This window comes from Podarcis tiliguerta (assembly GCF_965153285.1).
Source record: "Podarcis tiliguerta genome assembly, chromosome: 1".
Lineage (NCBI taxonomy): Eukaryota > Metazoa > Chordata > Lepidosauria > Squamata > Lacertidae > Podarcis > Podarcis tiliguerta.
This window is the reverse complement of record NC_139534.1, coordinates 53280986-53302390: the sequence shown is the minus strand read 5'-3', so window position 1 is coordinate 53302390 and position 21405 is coordinate 53280986. Positions and strand designations below refer to the sequence as shown.

The 21405-nt window shown below is 48.0% G+C and overlaps 2 protein-coding genes across 13 annotated transcripts in view; one reads left to right on the top strand and one right to left on the bottom strand.

Moving 5' to 3' along the window:
* Window positions 1-11112, top strand: part of SPTB (spectrin beta, erythrocytic) — a 92541-nt gene extending 81429 nt beyond the window's left edge. For 11 of the 12 annotated variants that reach the window (XM_083442600.1, XM_083442615.1, XM_083442611.1 and 8 more), the window contains 4 exons: window positions 1153-1415; window positions 3138-3311; window positions 5104-5146; window positions 6386-11112. In XM_083442600.1, coding sequence (XP_083298726.1) covers window positions 1153-1415; window positions 3138-3311; window positions 5104-5146; window positions 6386-6553 — 648 coding nt within the window. In that variant the 3' untranslated portion in view covers window positions 6554-11112. The remainder of the gene's footprint in view (window positions 1-1152; window positions 1416-3137; window positions 3312-5103; window positions 5147-6385) is intronic. The other variant, XR_014511859.1, reaches the window with a different exon arrangement.
* Window positions 11113-11797: 685 nt separating this feature from the next.
* The window catches only part of PLEKHG3 (pleckstrin homology and RhoGEF domain containing G3), a 33409-nt gene continuing 23801 nt past the window's right edge, over window positions 11798-21405 (bottom strand). The window contains exons 14-19 of the mRNA XM_083454275.1: window positions 19680-19718; window positions 18996-19030; window positions 18329-18631; window positions 17356-17457; window positions 15309-16764; window positions 11798-13963 (exon numbers count right to left, since the gene is read on the bottom strand). Of these exons, the coding sequence (XP_083310401.1) occupies window positions 13161-13963; window positions 15309-16764; window positions 17356-17457; window positions 18329-18631; window positions 18996-19030; window positions 19680-19718 (2738 nt within the window). The 3' untranslated portion in view covers window positions 11798-13160. The remainder of the gene's footprint in view (window positions 13964-15308; window positions 16765-17355; window positions 17458-18328; window positions 18632-18995; window positions 19031-19679; window positions 19719-21405) is intronic.

Here is a 21405-nt window from a genome sequence, read left to right as displayed (position 1 = left end):
TCACCTTCAAAGGTAGCTCCACATAGAGCGCAGTGCAGTAGAGATAACTAAAACAAGAGCGCATTGCAATAGTCCAAGCGAGAGATAACTAGAGCATGCCCCACTCTGGCGAGACAGTCTGTTTTGGACTAGGGCTCCCATTAGCCCCAGGCAGCACGGTCCAGCTGGCTCAGGCTGATAGGATTTGTGTTCCAAAACATCTGGAGGGCACGAGGTTGGAAAAGGCTGCTTTAGGATGCGCCAGCAGGATTTTAGAGCTCATCCACACTTACCTTTGCTTTGCATTTGTAGGCACAGGTTCAAGCTTTCCAGATCTAGATCTGAACTCTTTGTTTTTTGCCCCATGCTTTCCCTGCGAAACCCACTGAATTGGAGCAAACAGCAATCCGCTGAAACCCAAATTGCCATTTGCATCTATTCAGTGTCAAAGAGTGGATTTTCCTGGGTGAAGCACTCAGACATGGACTGGGAAAGAGGGGGGGGGGGAGAGATGGGATGGGATGGGTGAGTTTCAAACTACTGATTCTCTGTGACTTTACTGTTGCTATTTAAAGCCCAGTGTTCAGGTTATCCACTGAGATCACTGCATCTACAATCAGATTTTAGGTGTAGGTTTTAAAAATAAAGGAATAATATAGTATTGGTGGTGTTGGCTGCCACCCCCCTACACACACACACACACACACACACACACACACACACACACAGACAGACAGACAGGCTTCTCCATGTACCCAAATAGTACAGGCAGGAACTTGGTTGCAGTGGCATCTCTTTTTTACAAACATAATTTGAGTAAAAGCCTTGCGATGATAAGTGTGGTAGAATATTGCAAGTGAGGGGTTATATTTTGGTTCCTTCCCCTCTGAAAAAGCTCCCTGCATGTAGTAAGGGAGAGGGCTATACAAAGCAATCCCCACTGCTGTGCCAGGGGACCCTGTGGAGTGGTGGGCATTCCTATATAAGCTTCCCTTCTGCCCTCTGAAGTGGCATGGTACAGCATTTGCTCACTACAGTCAACTGCCTCGGTCTACATAATGTGAAGAAGGATTCTCACTTCCTTCCATGGAATGGAGCAAAAGTCAGAAAAACACACACACACCATCTTGAATGGTTCTGTTTTTGGTTAAACAAGTTGTCCCTCTCGTGCAGATGCAAGAAAATGAGAAACCACATCACGAATTGGTTTCGGAAGAGCTGCCCGAGGAAAAATTGCCTGAGATGGAGATCAGAGTGGTTGGTGAGGAAACTTCCACAAAGGAATCCCTGTTCAAAGTGGTCCAGACCCCTGTGAGCGAGATCGATGAGACAGCCACCCTTCCTGCACAGCTGGATAGATCTCACAGCGTACAACTTGAGGGCTACCTAGGACGGAAGCACGATATAGAGGCACCTAACAAGAGGGCTTCCAACAGGTACAGTTGAATCTTTGCATGGCTTCTGGGCTGGTCTCTTGTATGAAGAATTGGCAACAGCTTCCCTAATTAACATACACAGCAGCCATTGCCTACCCGGGGCCTTCTGGTTGTTTGGAACTACAACTCCCATGATCCATGACCATTGGCTAGGCTGATGGGAATTGTGGTGCAAAATTTCTGGAGGGTACCACACTGGCAAAGGCTGCTTTACAGAGTTGCTATTACTGGGGGCCACAGGCAGGTAGGTCTCCACTGCAGGACAAATGAAATGAAGTCAAATCCTATGAGTTCACAACAGATCGAGGCAAATGATGAAGATTATATAGGTGGTGGCACCAGCATTGTCGCCCCTGCATGCGTGAAAGGTTCTTGGTACGTTGGGCTTTATGGACAGGAGAGGTGAAAAGCACAAAGCTGGCAAAGCCTTTGTGCTCGAGAGGAGATTGGGGCCGAAGCGAGTGTGGTTGTTGTGAGACTTTTCTTAGCATGACTGTAGCATTTGTGGCATCCAGATGCAGGAGTACAGCACTTCAGGAGCCCAGTGAGCTCAGCTCAAAAAGGCAATATCCTTAAATTCAAGAACAAGGTATGGTCCACAGTGCCTGTAAGTCAGGGGTCGGCAAGGTTTACCTCATCTGGGCCAGTTCGCTCCCGCGGAGATTGCTCTGTGGGCCGGATCACGTCTGCGCAGACGCAATTTTTGGCATCTGAGCATGCGCAGACACAATTTCTGGTGCCATGGAAGTGAGTCCCCGCTCTGCACTGCGCTGGTTTAGCGTAGAGCGCGGGGACTCGCCGAGCAGGCGGCTCGGTTTGGGGACGGCTCATGAGCCATTTAAACGACCCCGTGGGCCTCTTGTGGCCCACGGCCGCAGGCTGCTGACCCCTGCTGTAAGTCCTTACAAGTATCTTGAACTATTTTAGCCCAAACAGGTGGAATCTGACACTTATTGGCTGGTTGTGCCGCTGTCTCATAGTTGGGATATGCTGTGGAGGATAGTTGGGATATGCTCTGGAGGTTATCACCTTCCTCAAACGCTGAAACCATTGCATACCAAACACTGGATTTTAGGCTTTCAAGAAAAACTCCTAGTCATTCATTTTAAGCACCATAGAGTTTATTTTGTTAAATTCTCTGACCACTTACAGTGATCAAAAAAGATGGCCAAACTCACAATCTTCTCTCTAGGATATTTTTATTAGACACAGAAACGCCCAGCTGGTCTTGGCATGTTCTGTTTCATTTTGTTCTCTTAATAGACACTCCTGAACGAAGATCCTTTTAGGAATAAGTCTCTTTTGCTTTTCTTTCTCTGAAAAATCTTTTGTTTTGCCTACTACTAAAAAATCATTTTTTAAAAAAATATATTCAGGTATAGCTTTTGCCCCTCCTGGGGAATACAATAATAATAATGTTCTTCCGACGCAAAAAGTTAAATCTGTTATTTTAAAAAACTAGTTTTACCAAAGATACTAATAGCAAATTCTATTTAGGAGATCAAAATCAAACCCTGTTTTTCTGATTCTAGAAAATGAGCTAGGAATGAACAAATCTTTTGAGTCTGATGGCGGGGGGCGGGGGGAGTCATGCAACACAATCCTATGAAAGTTTACCCAGAAGTGAGTCCTGTTGTGTTTAATGGGCTGTGTTTCGGATTGTGGCATGCAGCATCAGAAGAGTTTGTGTCCCCTATTGTAAGCCGTGTTTCTTCTTGGCAGGTCCTGGAATACGTTATACTGTGTGCTCAGAAACAGTGAGCTGACCTTCTTTAAGGATGCCAAAAGTTTGGCTTTGGGTGTGCCTTACCACGGAGAGGAGCCTTTCCGGCTGAAGAATGCCTTCTGTGAAGTAGCTGCTGGTTACAAGAAGAAAAAACACGTCTTCAAGTTGAGGTAAGGCCCCCAACAGCTTTCCAAAACTTTGTTCCAGTGTGAGCCAGTTTGGGTCAAACTCTAAGGCAGACAGTCTCTGGCCATAAGATTGCTGTAGATCCTTTAGCAAGATAAGCTTTCTGGGTATAGGCAATCTTCCGTCTGAACAACCAAGAGGTTATCTGGGGAAATGGTGCCTTTCAAGGTGTGACTCAAGAGTGGAACGCATATTTTAAGGTCATGATTTCTGGAAAATGTTTACTCAGTCCAAAGTGATGAACACATAAGAGAACTCTTTGTTGCATCAAACCACAGGCCCATCCAGCCCAACATCCTGTTTCCCACAATGCAACCAAGATGCCTATGGGGAGCCCACAAACAAGGCATGAGCACAATAGCTAATCCCTGCCTCTGATCCCAGAGGCAGCATACAGCCAGTGTGCCTTATTCCCTGTGCAGTTGTCTAATTCACATCCAAAATTAGGTTGATAGCCACCAACAGCTCTTGTAGCTGTGAGTTCCATAGTTTAACTATGCATTGTGTGAAGAAGTGCTTCCTTTTGTCTGTCCTATATCTACCACCATCCAGTTTCCCTGAGTGATCCTGGGTTTCTAGGGAAATGGGGGGGGGGGACACAAGACACACTTCTCTTTGTCTTTTATACGCCACCTCAAACATGGGCGTAGCTAGGATTTTTGTTGGCGGGGCAGAACTGACGTGACTGGTCAGTTAGTTAAGTATTTCTATTGTTTTACTTGATCTAAGGTGGGGCAGCTGCCCCCCTTCCGGCTACGTCCAAGACCCCAAATGTTGTAACCTTTCCTTCTAGGGGAGTCCCTCCAGCCCCTTGATAATTTTGAATCCCCTTTCCTGCAGCTTTCCCAGCTTGAGTTACTGAGATGCTCTTTAGTTAATCCATCTCAGCCTGTTACACAAGAAATCCCTCCAGACACCAGCATTTTCCCCTTTTATTCATTGCGTGCTTCTCTTGTTGCCTCAGATCTTTTTAGTGCACTTTGGTACATTAATTAAAACACTTATTTGCCAGAGTCACCGCAAACTGTTTGTTTGCTTATGATGACCTTTATAACCTGGGCTCCCAAACAAGCCCAGGGCAGAATTAGTTCGTTGAGCAGTTTGTATGCACTGTGTTTGCTCTTCACAAGTTGCACATACTGTACAGGATTGTGAGGCAGGGCAAGGGAGTTAAACGAGGTGATGTTTTGGTATCCTCCAACTCCGTAATGATTTGGTTCTTAAAGCATGCAGTAGCACATATTTGCATTTCTCACTGTATTCAGAGAAGGGTGACAAAGATGTTGAGGGGCCATCTCTGTAGAAAGGTTAAAGGAGTTTAGCCTGGAGAAGAGATGATTGAGAGGTGAAAAGGTAGCCATCTTCAGATATTTGAGGAGCTGTCGCATAAAGGATGGAGTAGATCCCCCCCTCCCCTGTTAACTCCAGTGAAATAGGATCTGAACCAATGATTCATTAAAGGAATTTTTGACTAAACCTTAGGAAGAAACTTCCAGACAGTACAAGTTGAAACAATGGCATGGACTATCTTAGAAGGTGTGGACTCTCCTTCATTAAATGTCTTTAAGCAGAAGCTAGATAGCCACCTATCAAGGATGCTATAGCAGTGGATTTTCAGGTTACACTAGATTACTTTTTGAAGTCCCTTCGAACTCTCTGTGTGGACCTCCTGACAAGAAGAGCAAACTCTTAGAGTCACCCTTTTAAAGTCACCCTTAGAGCCAGGTAACTTTTTTTTTTTAAAGTGTATTATATAATGATTTTTGTACTTTGCAGACTCAGCAATGGGAGTGAATGGCTCTTCCATGGCAAAGATGAGGTAGGTGTTGTCATAAATCCTGGGCTTAAGAAATGAACCATAAGTGTGTCACTGTTTCCATGTACTGAAGTAAATGGTACCACTTTGCATCATACTGTTTTGCTAATCAAAGCTTTGGCACGGCTGGGCCACTAACCATGACTGCTCATTGAATCAGCAGTCAAGTAGAGCTAGGGTCACACCCACTTGACGGCGTGGGAATGAGCTGGAATATATTTAGGTTTTCATAAGGTAGGAGAGAAGGAGTTTGTATTTTATCAAATAACTATTTTAAGTTACTAGAGCTGGCTAGCAAAATGCCACCTTGGGGCTTGCTGTTGCTTTTTGAGGACTGAGAGTATTAAGACTAGTAGCACCTGTGTGTCTGCTTGCATCTCAACTGCTCTACCTATGTATATATTTGAATTACCAGATATTAGAGGGAAAACTCAAGTCTCCTGTATTCTCATAAGGGAAATTGCCTTTAAATGACTGTTCCTGGAACTTTGGGGAAGTCAGGAAAGCTCAACATTCTATTCAGAGCCAACTGAATGGCTGCAGCCATATGTAGAAATACTGGCATTAGATTGAAATGCCATGTGGAAAGCAGCTAACATTGATTTCTAATAGAAAAGGAAGCAAAATAAAACGGGTTTCTAGGTAGGGTTCCGTGAGTAGAATGAATGTGCAACCTTTTTTTAATAAGGAGATTGAGGCTGCAATCCTATGCCCACTTACCTGGGAGTAAGCACCAGTGAACTTAATTGGGCTCACTTCTAAGTAGACACATATAGGCAGTGCTTTTTTCTGGGGGTACACATACCCTTAAACATTTTGTGACTCTAAGTTTGGCCTCATTGAGGGGCAGTACTTCAATATGAGTAGGAAAATGAGAGTACCCCTAAACGTTTCTTTTTAGAAAAAAAGCACTGTAGCTGAGTATACATATCTACTCAGATGTATAAATCCTTATGTATGAACTTGGTAATTGAATTTATTGGCTTCTTAATCTATTTTGAATTGTTCTGCTTTAACATTTTTTCCTTCCTTAGTTCAATGTGTTCCTGCCCCTCAGCTTTTCTCTGGGGCAGCTAGCCACAACCAGCCAATATTTTGGATGTTTTTGAAGAAACATTTAAAAATGTAGAAAGTACATAGTCAAAACTGCTGAAATGTATTTTTGTCTTTTCTTTTGGAAACATTGCTTTGGGTAGCAATTGGCAACTGACGTGTGTGTAAACCGGATTTTGTTGTTGGCAGGATGAGATGCACACCTGGCTTCAGGGCTTCAGCACAGCAATAATTGAATCCCAAAGCATTAAAACCAAGGCCCAAAGCCTGCCTCTGCCTTCCATCACTACCATGGACGTGAGTCTGACCAAGAAAGACAAAGAGAAGAGATTCAGCTTCTTTCCCAAAAAGAAATAGCTAGATAGGTGGCTTGGTCCAGCCAGATGCCTATGTTCTACTGTGCATAACGGGGGGGAAACCTGCATGTCTGAGTGTCCCTGGGCACTCCTGGCACCACTCAAAACACTGTTCTCATCTCCACAACACAGCCTTGCTTCTCATTTCCCACCACATCCCCATCTCTCTCCCCCACACAACCCAGGGCATCAAGCCAGTGTTTCAGGTAACAAGGCAACATCCCTGCTGCAAGCAGAGCTGCGAGGTGTGTGTCCTTGGTTGGTTCATTGGGAATGCAGAGTTCAGCAAGGCTGACCTTGTGCGTGATCATGCTTTGCACACCTCTCTGTGAACAAAGAACTGCTTCAGGGGAGAAGACAGTGTGTCGATTTCAGGGGCTTTTTATGGAAGGAGTGAAGCAGGAACCTAGCCCACCCCAAAAGGGAAGTGAATGAAAACCATGATGGCTCTGGAGCAATTCTGCTTATCTCGGAGGTTGGGGAAACTATGTCCTCAGCTTATTGCCAAAAGCCCTGGTTCCCAGAAGCTGCTTTCCCAATCTGTCCGTTGGAATAGAACCGTCATCTGGAATTTCACCGTCATCTATAGCACAGGCACACCATGCATCAAGATCCAACCCTCATGCTGGAAGTCAGTTTTCTCTTTTCAGCAGGTCCGATGCTCTTCTTTGCAGGGGCATCTGCGACGTACGCACACACGCATGCACAATACCGTGTCACAAAGCACAGAACTTTCTCACCAAAAGGTTCCACCCAGAGTCCACTGCGTTGGTGGCGGGATCCTTGCTCGATTATAAATGAATCAGGGTTGCAACCAAAGAGGAGAGCATGACCCATGTTCAGACTTCTGCACTAAATTGGTTAGAATGGAGACGTGTTAGAAATGTGTGTGTGTGTTTGTGAAAAAGTGAGGAAGTTTGCTCACCCGCTGCAAGCACTAGGAATACAGCGAAGCTGAAGTTAGTTACAGCTACGCCCCACTGAGAAGCAGCCTGTTCGGTTTCAGTGGACTTTAGCCACCATTAACTTTTGCTGGATTGTGCCCCACATTACTTAATGAGGTTTTTATCAGCCCCACTATATTTATGCCGGGGTTAACTTTGTGACTAGGCTGAATCCAGGTGCCCTCCCCTCCCCTGAGCTTTCTGTAAACATCTGTTCTGTGTTGGCTCAGCTCTCCAGAAGCAAATGGCTCCTCTCTTGTCCCTCCGAGGATGCATTGTGCCCGAGCATGGCCTTTGGTAATCCACTGCACTGCTTACACTTCTGTAGAATGGAGTGTGGCTTTCTCAGTTACTGTAAATGCAGTCTTAAACCCAACTGCTCCCTTCTGCAGAGACCTCTGCCTGTGATGTGTGGGTGTCTGAATGGCTGTTTAAAATATATACAGGCACATCTAGCTCTGACCTTATGATAAAGTTCACAAGCCCCTTATCCAAGGAAGGAATTCATCATCCCCCCCTCCCAAAGACAGATGGCTGCTCAGCTGTATTGCTCTTTTGGAACATATTGCTGGAGAGCTAATTGCTTTTGACATTGAGTGGAGCCTGGAGATTGCCTTTCCTGCAATGGCCTCTTTGCAGCGATAGTAATACTAAGGATTCTGAAAACAGCAGGCTCCCATTCTTCAGTTGTCTTTTGAGCACCCCACCCCTAGGGCTCATTGCAATTTCTAAACCATGTTTTCTTTGTGGGTGCCATATACCATACAAAAAGTGCCTTAACCTAGGGGCATCCCATTATCATCACTCCAGGAGTGCGCAGGCTCTGTAAACACCATGAACAGATTGGTTTGGATTCTCCTCGCTCGAAAAGGAAGCTATGAAACTGTCTCTTTAAGCAAAAGAGATGGGGATCCGGGGGGGGGGGGGGCTGTCTTTGCCTCACACCCACAGCTGTGGGGAAAAGCAGGGCTTGACACTTACTGTCCTGGATCCAGGTACCAACAGCTGAGGCTTGAGGTTTTTCCACATGTTACCTTTTGTCAAGTCTCAAAAGTGTTAAACTTTTCCAGATCTCCTGGGCTGTAATGGGTAGCTGACAATCGGCTGCCTCACTATTGTGATGAGCAGAGCAGATTCTTCCACAATGCTACATTCGAAAAGCCAATACATCTAAATGGTTTTGAATTATAGTGTTCCGGGTTGTGGAGTCTGGTAGCATTAACCCCACTGAACATTACCAGTGCAGTTATACGACAGCTTAGCTGCCAGCCTTCTCCTTTCTGCCATTATAATACATCACTGCCATAAAGGATAATCTTCCCCCTTTTATGTTCAGAGTAGGATGCACCCCTAGGTGACTGCTGAACAGCAGGTTGTACCACAACCCACATCTTGCAAAATTGGGTTTTTAAATATGAAATTAATCAGCAGGTGCAGGAATGATGGCAAGGGGAGGTGGAGAAGAAAGTTGAAAAGTAGAGCAGGCAGCCTTACTAATTAAGCATCCCTCAATGATGCTGGTAAGTGGTGAGAATTGGGGGCTGGTAGGGCAAAAGGCAAGGAGACCTGCATTAGGCTTAGCTAGAGCCAACTCAATCCGGTTTTGCCACTGTGTTCTACAAGTGCAACACCAAGACTGAGGAGCAGTGCCACACTCTTGACTGGCTCTAAGTGGGAAGGCAGGTAGCCATGAGCGCCCCATTCGTTCTAATGGAGAAGCTTCCACTGCTTCCATAAGCCTTTCTTGCTTCCAGAGGAAGAGCAAGCAGCGCCCATAAAGACCCTCAGTCAGAGCAGTCAACCCACTAATACTTCTCTGTTGCTGCACAGTTTGGACACTAGTCAGTGATATAGCATGCTATTACAATAAAGACTTAAATATTGTGGATAATTTGCCACAGCACTGATATTCAAGGCATGCAGCCCTAGCCTGTGCAGATAAAGGGGGTGCCTAAGCTCACTGAAAGCAGTTAGCTTAGGCTAAACAAGGCCTATTTAAGCAGAATGCCTTTATGCTCCATTTCAAGGCTAAAACATGGAAGGATTCTCTCCACCAGGGTACTGATGGTTATTGCTAGGGAGACCTCAAAGTTGCAAAAGGGAGAGGGAACTCTTCTCTAGCAAAAACAGTGGGCACTCTTAGGAACAAGAGCCCCCAGCCTGCCTGGAATCGGCATTATTCTGGTGACCTTGCAAAGCCGTGCTGAAAACCTGCGGGCTGCTTATCGTCAGCCTGTTCATTGGTGCCCAGACGACGATGCCAGCATTGGGGAAGAGCAGTGCGTCTCTGAGCACATGCAGAGAGGTTCCCCCCTCCCCGCCTGCTTCCCTGCTTGCAGCTGAGCAGTACTGGCACCTTTTTTTCTAGAAAAGAAAGCACTGCCTGCCACACTTACAATCTGAATGCCCCCCAAAGTGGTATTTTCTCCACTCTTCCAGTCCATGCTTATAGAGGAGAGATATACTTTATGAGCCTGCTGAAGTGAGCACAGAATGGCTCAACTAAGAAAAGAAAAGAAAAAGGCAGGATGTTTGGACTTCATTGTAGGATTTTTAAAAAAGAAAATCTTATGTGAGGCAGCTCTGTCTAGGAGAGGCACCAGGCAAGGAATAGTAGGGATCCTGCAAGTTTAGGATGGCCGTTTTCTTTTAGACAACAAAGCACATGAGAATTAGGAGGAGCCGATTCTCCAGCAAATGCCACCAGGAAGAGAAATATTTACTAAACATGCTACCCAACTGCAATTGTACAACAAATATACCTTTGGGACCTCATAAGCATTCTGGCTTTGGCAAGCTCAGCCATCCCTTCCCTTCCCGGAGGATATTTTCACCTGTCAACTCCCGAGTTTCAGGTATGGTAAAATGCTCCTTTCCAGGAAGCCGAAAACACACAAAGCTAGGCTGAAATGTTATTTGAGACTATTTCTGCTGTATGACCACTGCCCTATACTAGGCTATGTGCTAAATAAGGAAGTTGCTTCAGACCTTATGTGTACTTGTTCTGCTCCCCCGTTTCTTTAACCTTTTGCTTGTGCACAGCACCATAAGCTGTGCTCCCAGACCTCTGTTTGGTTTCAGCTTGGCACGTTTCGAGTGCAGTCGTTGTCGGTGTGCCATTATGTCTCGCTGCATTGTGCTCCTACCCATTACAGACCCAGGGAGTGTTACCATTTCCCTAGCAGGAACCATTTGCTGTCTGGCAACTTGCAGCCTTCCCGTGCCTGGCTGCGCCTAGCTCTTCCTTCTTAGATCTAAAGCGACTTCACCTCCGTCAAGCGGCTCCTCCATCAGGCTTAGCTCTCCAAGACCCCACTACTAACGCAGAGGTCAGGACCTGTCAGAAGGGAGCTCCACATGCACCAGGCCCAGAACATGTTTGCTTCAGAAGAGCAAGGGCTGTTTCTTGGAGATACGGAGAACAGCTAAAGTAGCCCAGGACCTCTCCTACAGGTTTATAGGGTTTGGGGGTTCATACTCTTTTAAAAACAGCTAGGCACCAAGTTCCACCTGCTCCAATGTGCTTCCACTGTCCAGAGAAAAGAGCTAAAGCTTCAGAATGTGCTTCAGAAGCAATTTAATAACATTTTTCTAATAAATGAACAAATAAACCCTTCTTGGCTCCTGGATTTTGTGTGCAATTTCTGTTCGTTAAGGGCTCACCCACAGTTACCTGCAGTATGGTTAAAGACACGAGTGAGAGCCTAGGGGCCTGTGTGTAACACCTCTGCTCAAAACTCTAGATGTCCATTTCCTAACAGGCCAAGTTCAAAGTGTTACTATTGGTATGTAAAGCCTTTACCGGATTGGGACCAGTTTACTTGCGGGATCACCTTACCCCACATGTGCCCTCTTGATGGCTTGGGTCTGCAGAACTGCCGCTGTTACAGGTGCAACATAAGACCTTTTCTGCATTTTTAAGAAATCCACCTTTTCATATTGCAGCACCTGCACTTTGAAACTCCCTATTGACATCAGGCAGGTACCTTTGCTGTATTATTTTTGGCGCTTGCTTAAAACATTTCTGTTTAGGCAAGCCTACCCAGACATGGAGCAGTTACATGTGTTTTCTCTCTCTTCAGCTACTGTTCTATTTAATAATGCTCTGGATGTTTTAAAATGCCCATACTGAGAATTTAAATGTTTATATTTTTGTAAACCCCGCAGTAAGCCCCTTACAATCAGGCGATAGATAAATTTTGTCAAAATTAAGGAGAAACAAAACACTATGCAGTCATTTTGCTGCCTGAAAAACCCACACCGTTTCAAGCTTACAAAAGAAAAGGGAGCACCCCCAAAAGTTATCTTGAATAGCCTTTAATGCAAAGTATCCTTGAACATGTCCAGAGATGATGCCTAAGGGCCTCTGGGATAGTCTTTGGCAGGCAGAGAGAGGAATGGAGCAGACCCTTGACATTTTCTGTTGTTTGAAACTCACCCCTAAGAAGGTGGGCATTGCTTCTCTGCTGTTTGGTGGAGAAATACCCTCAAGTACTTCCCACCCCAGCTGATGAAAACCCACCATTGCACCCTGACTCCTGCCCCAGAAATCCAGAATGTGTTTGTGCCCCCCTTCTCTCAACCGTCACTGCCTACCCTTCAACCCAACATTCGATAATAGGACTGGGCAGCTGCAGCACTTTCCTGACTTGTTCCTATTTCTCCATACAGAGCTCTCCTCTAGTGGAGCTGCATTGCTTCCTTTGGCAAAGCGTCCCATCTTAGAGAAACTTGATCTAAAAACAGCCAGTAGTGGGGGCGGGGGCAGTGATCTTTCCAGCCTGACCAGTGAATAGAATAAATCTTCTACCAAGGGATGTGCAGGTCTTTTAAGACCTCCTGGCACTATAGTGGATCAGAACCACACTAGCGTTAGCCTGTGCCACTGGTGAACTTAAGAGAGCTCTGTGATGCTCAAGACTCTTCTCAATCTTCTGCAGTAAAAAATCATAGGCTGCAATTTCCCCTCCCATTCCCCCCACCCACCCTCCAAGTGAAGAAACCACAGCCATATTTTCTGGTCAAAAGTGGTTATTGCACAGTGCGTACAGACTGAAATGTGTACACAACCAATATTATTAAGATTATATACTATCAAACTGGGAGTCTTAGATCAACCCTCTGCCAGCCACAGTAAAATCACGCTCTTAAAAATAAAAAAGTAAAGACAAAAGATAATTTGGAACAATAACTTATGGTTATCCTATGAGACTGAGCAACAGAAGGCTCATTCATTTCTGCTGTGGCTTGGCAAAGCAAGCATTTGGTCCTGAAGGGAAAGGAAACACCTTTTCTTAGTGGACCATATGGGTAGCTGCAAAGGAGTCTCTGATTTGTGGTATGGCTGTCCTGATGGGAAGCTTCTCAGTGCTTCCCGGAAACGTGTGAAGAGTACTTCCCAACAGCGCGGCCAACGAAGGGCAGCAACCACCTGGCTCAAAATGCACAGCCATGAGCTCAGCAACTTCCCAGAGGGTAGAGGCAGCTGGACACGAAGGCTGGAGCACAATGAGCCAGGTGGCAATCCAGGTCAGAGGAGGAGGAGGAAGAGACTGTCACCCGTCCTTTCTCCTCTCAAGGAGCTGGGGGAGAAAATGACGTCAACTCCAGAACCATCCTAGTTCATAAAAGAGGGCTTAGCAGCATGGGAGCAACAGACATAGCTCAACTGTTGGAATTGAGGGTCTGGAATTTCTCCCTCAGGTTCTTTACCAGGCTCTGCTGGCCGCTGTCTGTTTTCTCCCGGCAAACCTGCTGAAGTGCTTTGTGGGGAGCTGCTTCCTGGAGGTCCTCCTCACGCCTGCGGTATTCTTCCGAGTCCTGGTAGGCCTTGCACCTCTCCACCACGGCCTTGAGAGAGATCTTCTCCCGGGAAGTAGGGGAGCGAATCTGCACATAGCTCTCGTCCGGATCGGCAGTCACATCCAGCAGCTTTTCCATGACAACCACTCGCTGACGGTTCTCCAGAGAAGTCTCAGCCGTAACGCTCAATTCCTTGTGCGCGTCGCGGCCCTGGAGGATGGAGTCCGGTGGAGCTTCCCTTTTGCAGCCTGGCATGCCCCCTTGCTGGGGTTTGTCCGCTGCCTTCCCAATCCTCTTGGAGCACTGGTGCTCCTCCAGAGCTCTACCAGCTGTATCCACCATTTTTTCAGGGGCTGAGCGGCTCCTGTTGACGGGTTGCGGCCTGCACTTCTGATTCCCTGATGGACAGGAATATTTGGACCTGAGCTCCCGCACGTCGGGCCAGTTGAACTTTTCAGCTACGACGGGGCTGAGGGGGCTGCAAGACAGGGTGCTGCTGGTGGGGGATGCAAGCCGCGGGCTGCTGGAGGAGGGGCTGAAAGAGAAGCGCTTGGGGGACTTCTCCAGGGACGAGGTTGACGATGGGGGGAGAGTCAGGGGGCTGGCCTCCTGCAGCAATACTTGCTCGTAAGTATTGGGGAGGGTCAAGGCTGGCTTCCGTTTGCCTAGAAGAAAAACCAACAACGAATGAGTGAGGCAGCAATAAGGCAAGGGGTTTGCTGGGTGGGCGGGCTGCAACGGTGGTCCCCCTCACTCCCCAATCTCAGCAGCTCCGTTTTTGTCGGCTGAACAGCAGCTATGCTGTTTCCCTTTAAAACAGCAAGGAGGGAAGGAGGCTCCCAGAGGCTGTTCTGCTTGAGGAGGTCGAGAATTGCCAAGTTCTTGGGCACTTTGGTGAGGACCCTGGTTAAAATATCCTAGAGGTGGAGGTTTGTCCTAGTGGAAACCTTTCGTATTCAGATATATAAAAGCCAGAAAGATCCCTCCCCATTCACCTCTGCAATCCCCTCTGTGGCCTTCATCAATTCCATCTCAGAGAGTAGCTGGATGGGGCACCCGGGGCTTCTCCAACAAAGCAATGGAATTAATTGAATTAAGCTAAATCAGGGTGGAAAACCTTTCTCGCCTCAAGGGCAACAGAAACGACTCCTACCTTTGCACTATGAACTACATTTCAGAGGTTGTTGTAATCCCCCCCGCCCTCTCTAGCCAGGCATCACACTTCAAGGGCACATTCTGGTCAGGAAAGAGCACCTGAGGAAGGTGTGGAGCAGGCCTGGATAAGTTCCAGGCAGGGGAAGGAGGAAGGTGTGTGTGGCTAGGACAGAGAGCTCTGGGGAGACTGGATACACTGGGGGCAAGAGTTACCCCAGCGCTGAGAAAAAGGCAGAGTTTAGTGGTGAGTGCAGCCCAATGTAGGAACAGGCTGGAGAGACAGAGCCCCCTTCCTTCAGTTCAGACCATTTCAACTTTCTCCTAGATGCCAGGAAAGAGTGTTTTCTCCCCAGAACGTCTCTTTCTATCTCCAGAATCTACAGATCTGCAAATCTGCTCCCTTTGCATGATGTTTACAAATTGTGCTTTTTCCCGGTTTGGGGGTTGGACAGTGCTTACCAAACACAATTGCCCTGGGAAAGAAACAGGAGCATGGAAAGCTGTCTTGAGGATGCTGGGAGGTCTGAAAAACAGGCCACCTACTTGGGCTAAAAAATGTGGCTCTTGAAACATTCAATATATTATATTTTACAACTGTTTTATATCTATCTGACACTTGGTTAATCTTTATTTTTGGTGGATGTTGCTGGTGGGGTGTTTTTAATGAAGGTTGCTACCTCCCATGAGCCCAAGAGGAAAGGACAAGTCATTAATCTAAAACTTTAAAATATAAGTCACAATGAATCTCCTATATTTATGCTCACAGCTGTGGCTTCCAGGCACTGCTGAAATTCATATAACATGAACAATGAGGTCCTGCCTGTGATAGCACAGTGCCCTCTGGCCAATACATACCCTTGCTTTTCTTATCTGCCTCCGGCTGGACAGTCAAGGTATTGCCTTTCATCTCCTCCTCCAGCTCAGCAAGCCTCCTATGCGCTGCAGGCTTCTGGCCCTTGATTCGGAGGCTGTACTGGCGGGCCAGCTGGTAGACCTTGTTCTTCACCTTCTCCGCCAGCTCTGCCTCCGTCAGGTGGGCCAGCTGCATTATCCGGGGGTGCAAGCGGGGGAGATACCGATCTTGCTCAGAGCCCCCTAGCTCATGGGCCAGCTTCCAGGGCTTCCTACAAGGCGCAGCCCGCTCCACGGGAGACTTGCTCTCAGGCGAGGGCACCGCCGACTCCTCTGTGATGGCCCCAAGATCCTCGTCCTCCAGGATGAGAAGCGGCTCGTGGAGGTCAAAGCCGTTCTCCTGGCCACGGGGCCTCTCCGCGTGCCGCAGAGAGGAGCCCCCGGCCACCTGCCCATTCGCCGTGCCTGGCCGAGTGACACCTTCCGGCCTCCTACTCCAGCCCTCTCCGCTCGGCTTCTCCATCTCCTCCCAGATTTTAATCATCTCAGCCGGCGGCCTGAACTCCGCTTCTGTGATAGGCAGGGGGCTTCCAGCAGAGGCTGCCTCGGAGCGGGGGCCCTGTAGCCCAGCCACGGGCCTATTTGACAACACCCAGGCTGCTGTGGGGCCAGCCCCACCACTGGCAGGGCCCCCCAGCCTCTTGTGCTTCAGCCCCTCCTGCTCAGGCTCTGGCTGGGGAAGGCTGTTGATCCTGAAGACGGAATTCCTCACCATCCCTTTGGGGATGTAGGACAGGCTCTCCCGCCGCCTGACGCTGAAGCCGGCATCCTGGTGCTCCGCGTAATCGTAGTAGTTCTTGATCTTGTCTAGCAGCAGCCGGTCCTGATGGGAGAGCATGGACTCCTTCCGCTTGCAGGAGGCATGGTCCGTCTCAAGCAGCCCAGGAGAGGCAGCCCCACTGCAGGCACTGCTGGGCTCACCCGGGGGCTCGTGCGGCAGGGAGTCTGTGGTGCTGTTCGTGCGACATCCGGCCTTCTCGCTGCCGTCCAGGCTCAAGACGCTGCTGCTGCGGCTAGCCTGCTTTGGAGTCAGGTGGCCCTTGCCCTCCTCGAGTGCCAGGCTGCTGCGGCGAGAGAGGCTGCTGGCAAAGCGCTCTGCAATGACGCTGGCCTGATCCAGCACAGAGAAAGGGAGGATGCTTCTGGTCTGGGGTGCACGTCTGTCCTCCTCCTCTTCCTCCTCTTCTTCCTCCTCCTCCTCGCTACTAAGCGGCTTCAGTTCAGTATGTTCAGTAGGCTCCAGGCCATCTGAACGCTGTTGATTCAGGGTCCCCCATTGGCCTGCCAGGACTGGCTCCGGGTTGCCCACCGACTCGGGGTCTGAAGGACCCTCTTTCAGGTACTCTTCCTTAAGGGGAGAAGCTTCTAAGACCATGCTGAGTTCGATGGCTGATCGCGCCTAGGAAATGTGCCCACAAAAGAGAAGGAAAGTTTTGCACACTTAACGCACAACCCAAAAAATGGTGGTTTTGCAGATAAACAGTTTAAGGGTTAAGTTAATAGTCACTACTCAAATGCAACCAACTCTTGAACCCAGCAAATATGTTGGCTTCTGAGGCAGGGAACCCACCAACCACTAAGTTGACTCAACAGCAGACAGAAATATTGCTTGTTTTTATGTCGTATCTTCTGAGGACAACGTGGACTATCCATTGGAAAAGTCTATGGCATAGAATACCCAGTATGGGAACTGAGTCTGGGAAGTGGAATGTCCAGGAGCCTTTGGCTTTGAATCCTATTTTTAGTGTTAAGGGCCAAGAGTTTCCCTGTCTCAAAATTGGCATGAGCAGAAATTCCATTCTCCCCAAGGAATGTAAGAAGCTGCCTGACAGAGCAGACAGTCCTGACCTGTGTTCTCCCTGGTTGAGGTTCTCCAGGGTTTCAGAAGGGACATTCCCAGCCCTCTCTGGAGATGCCAGAGACTGAACCTGGGAGCTCTACCCACTGCGCAATGGCACTTCCCCAAACAGCACCACCACCAACCACTCACCTTTGGGACAGATGAGACGTTATCCCCGACCCTGTTTTTCTCACCACTGCTGCCTGGCGACTGGTATTGCTTGGGCCCTTCCTGTGCCTTGTGGCTCTTGGCCTGAACCAAAACAGAAATATTAGAGAGCTGAGTACATGCTAGGAAGAAGCCATTGGACAAGAGCAACCAAACATCCCTAGCCATTGTTATTTGTCAGTCTGAAACACCATATGACTTTACAGTGCCCCAGATAGCTAAAATGCATCACGAGTGCCCACGCAGATCCAAGTCTAATATTCTAGCCATTGGACGCAGCAACAAAAACCACCTGATGTTGCATCCATCAGCCTTGCAAGCAGCAGGTGAACGTAAGTGCTGGTGGCTCCGGTTCACTGGCTGCCCTGGCACAGAGGAGCCTTGCAGTTGCTTAAGCCAGTCCCAATTTCATCCAGGAACACAGCTTTCCTGAGCAGACTCCCTACACGTCTTGCAGCACTTTGGTGTGGCCGGCGGAGTGCACTAGTTAAAAACTGCAGGCTGATAAACTATCTGGAAGGTGCACAGTTAGTGCTGGATCCAGGGATGGTCCAATAGCACAGGCAACAGGACTTGGAAGAGGTTCCTCCTTAGCGTTAGCTTTGCCTCATTATCAAGCTGCTAACGTGGAAGAACCTTCCTGGCAAGAGGACAGGGAACGGCAGGAAAAGGACCTCCCACAGCTACAGAGATGGTAAGACCCAAAGAGCCTCTTTTGTTATCAAGCCACAAATCTTGTTAGCCCCCGTGAAGGACTGCACAAAAGCACCAAGTCAGTCAGTAGTATCACCGAAGGGTTAAAACAGCTGCAAAAGAAACCACACGGGAACCTCTGGGGCTGTCCCACATCTGGTTAACGGGAAGATGGCACAGAAGGAACGGAGGGCAGCCGCGAGCCATGCACCAAGCCAGCATGCAGGAGGAAGACGCAGCAGGGGTTGAACAGGCACCTCACCGTGCTGCCCCAGGAGAAAAGCAAAGCGTTGGCCCGATAGTGCCAGCAGTGGAGGTCGGCCATCAAGGAGCTTGCAAAGTCTGCCACCTGCTCCGTTCCTACCAGCCTCTCCTCCTCTTCCTCTTCCTCCTCCTCTTCGTCTTCTTCCTCCGGCCCCATATCCTTCTCGCTGCCATCGCTTTCAGCCAACTCTTCCAGAGATTCCTGGGGAAGGGTCTGCCGATCCTGCTGCTGCTGTGGCAAGCTGTTGGTGGGGTGCGAGGGCTCCCCAAACTCCAAAAGGGCTCCGTCACTGCCTGCATGCTACGTGAAGTGAGGGCAAGCAGGGGCTTTTAGAAAGGCCCCAGTGCTGGGGCACCAACAGAGACACCGCTTAGGGTGCCCTTTCCTTAACCTGCGCTCTATCGCTGCCTGCTCAACATGAGAGCAGAAGCACACAGCTTAGCGCTGTGAGAAGCTTACTGGCCACCCTATGGGAGATGGCAGTGGTCAGAGGGAAATGTCAATTTGTTATTAAAATGAATAATGGCCCCTGCACCAACATTTACCCCAGAACAGTTTACCTTTAAGGTGGCGTTTTGGTAAGGGACCCAAAGCCCATCGCATGTCACCCAAGACTTTAATTTCCTTAGAAAGGGAAGACCCTTCTTCTTTTCCCTCATTTATTTTGTCTTCTAGAATTTCTGTCTCTTACCTTTAGTCCTATTGCCAGATTTGCAGCACAGGAAGAAGGAGGGGGGAAAAAGAAGCCATTAGGGAAAAGGTGGGGTCTTGTTTCCCTGCCCAGGTAGTCTTCCTCCCTGTTTCCCAATCTCCATTTCAGGCACACTCTTACTCTATATAAGCAGCAGGCACAGCAAACATGCTGGCAGAGAGCCATTTTTACATCACTTATATCTTATTACAGCCCCTTCCAGCGGCTGTGGGTCCCCTGAGAAAGCAGTGGGTCAGCCACAAGGCAACAGGAAGAAGTCACTGCTGAAGGAGTGACTGAGTAAAGGAACAATTCAGGCTCACACACTTTGAGCAGGAGTGGGGAAACGTCAACCCTTCGCCAGCCTTGCTCTCTGGGGCTGATGGGAGTCCAGTCCAACAACATCTGGTGGGCTCCAGGTTCCCCCATCCCTGCCTTTCAGCATCTAAGATGCCTTGTTTAGCAATATAAAATTGCCCTGTGCTCAAAACTGCTAGCTGTAATAAATCTGAGATAGGAGTGACCATTGGCATAAGGACGGGCACCTGTCAAATCCCACCCACACTGGTCAAGTAAACCTGGGACAGGGAAATCTGGTCAGTACAGAGCTTCTTCCACCTAGGCTGGGGGGTGTGGGAAAGAGGGACATCCACTCACCTCTGTTGCTCAGTTGCTTGAGAATCTGTTTTGTTGGTTCTGCAATGAAAGGAAAGTTTGCGAGATTAGTTCTTGAAATGCTGGTGGCTGGCCCAGAAATACCAGAAAAGGTGGGGAGAGCCCCGGCACCAGCCTCAGCCCGCCACCTCTGCCCCCTCCAGAAGGAAACACCTTGAAGCATCTGAGTGAAGTGCAGAACAGCACTAGCCTCCTCTGTGCAGTGCAGAACAAGCCTCTCAGAGAACAGCATCACCAGTCTTTCATCTGTCAAGGACCACCTAATCCCTCCATCCCTGCCCAATCACAGGCCTTCAGGGGAGTAGTTCTCCATGGCTCAGACGTATGGCTCTTATCCACAAAGAGCAGTGTGTTCAGTATTGTGGACCCAATTTTATGGAATGCCATTCCAGTTGAGGTCAGACCAGACCCCTCCCTGTTGGACTTCCAGTGCCTACAGATGACTTTTTAAATTATTATTCCAACAGGCACTTTTGGAAGTTTGATTTTCTAGTTTTAACCAGATTTTACCTTTTCTGTATCCTGTTCCTTGCACACTGTTTAAAGACTATTGTAGTTAAGCGGTATATAAATTGTTTAAATTTAAATAAATAAATATGTGCTTGCAAGACACCAAGACGGAATGAACTAGGAGGCCAAATAAACCAGCAGATTTTTAAAAAGTGAGCCCTGTCTCTCACCCAGTCTTCTACAGAAGGAGCTGTGTAGACTCCATCAGCAAATAAAAATAAAAATCCAGATTCTGCTGCCCAGAATCAAACACCTCCCCCCTGCAAACTCAGCAGTTTCTTATTATGCAGGATTTATTCCACTTTGACAATCCAAGTTGGACTGCAGGGAGCAGCAAATAAGATGAAAGGAGGCCAAAAGCCCAGGCAGGAAACAGGGTGTCCCACTTTCCAGGTGCCTGAAGCCCTGTCCGCCCTTCTTAGGCTTCTATGATTTTGAGAGACATTTCCCACATCTTTTCAGAAGCCACAAGAACTTCACATTTACTGTGTCTGGTGCTATTGCATTTCAAATGGGGAACTTCAGGGTCAGAGGCCCAAATGCAGCCCTCTAGGCCTATTTGAACCTCCAGTCTCTCTCCAGGCCTCATCTTTCAACAGTCTTGCTTTGACCCTCCCTTGAGTGTCTTTGCCTGGCTGGAATGTGTCCTTGAACCACGTTAATGCCCCTTACTTGCCTGGGGTGTGTGTCAAAACTGGCCTACTGTACAAATGTAACGTTCAGCCATTGTTCTGCCCACTTTTGTCTCTGGCCCTACCCACCAATGACATGCGGCCCCTGGAAGATTGTCCGAAAGTGAATGCAGCCCCTGAACTAAAAGAGTTTCCCACCCCTGATTTAACATGCACTAATGTAGAATTAATCTAAATAAGCAACTACAAAGAGGGAATGATGTTGGGTAACATATGGGTGTGATCAGATTTTTGAATATTGAGTTGACTGTATACTGTAATTAGTATTCTTTTGACACGTGTGCAAATCAATCGAATTATTGTTCTCCTTGTAGAACATGATTTATTTTCTATGCTGACTTCGCTAAATGAAATTAACTATGTAGGTTCTATAATTAGTAGTATAGTTGATAAAAGAAAAAGAGAGGAGGAAAAAATGGGATTCCCGCAATTCTGTGTCAGATACCAATTTGTGAACGCATGGAATAAACACAGCCCTGCCTATAGAGCTTAAAAGCCAGCATCAT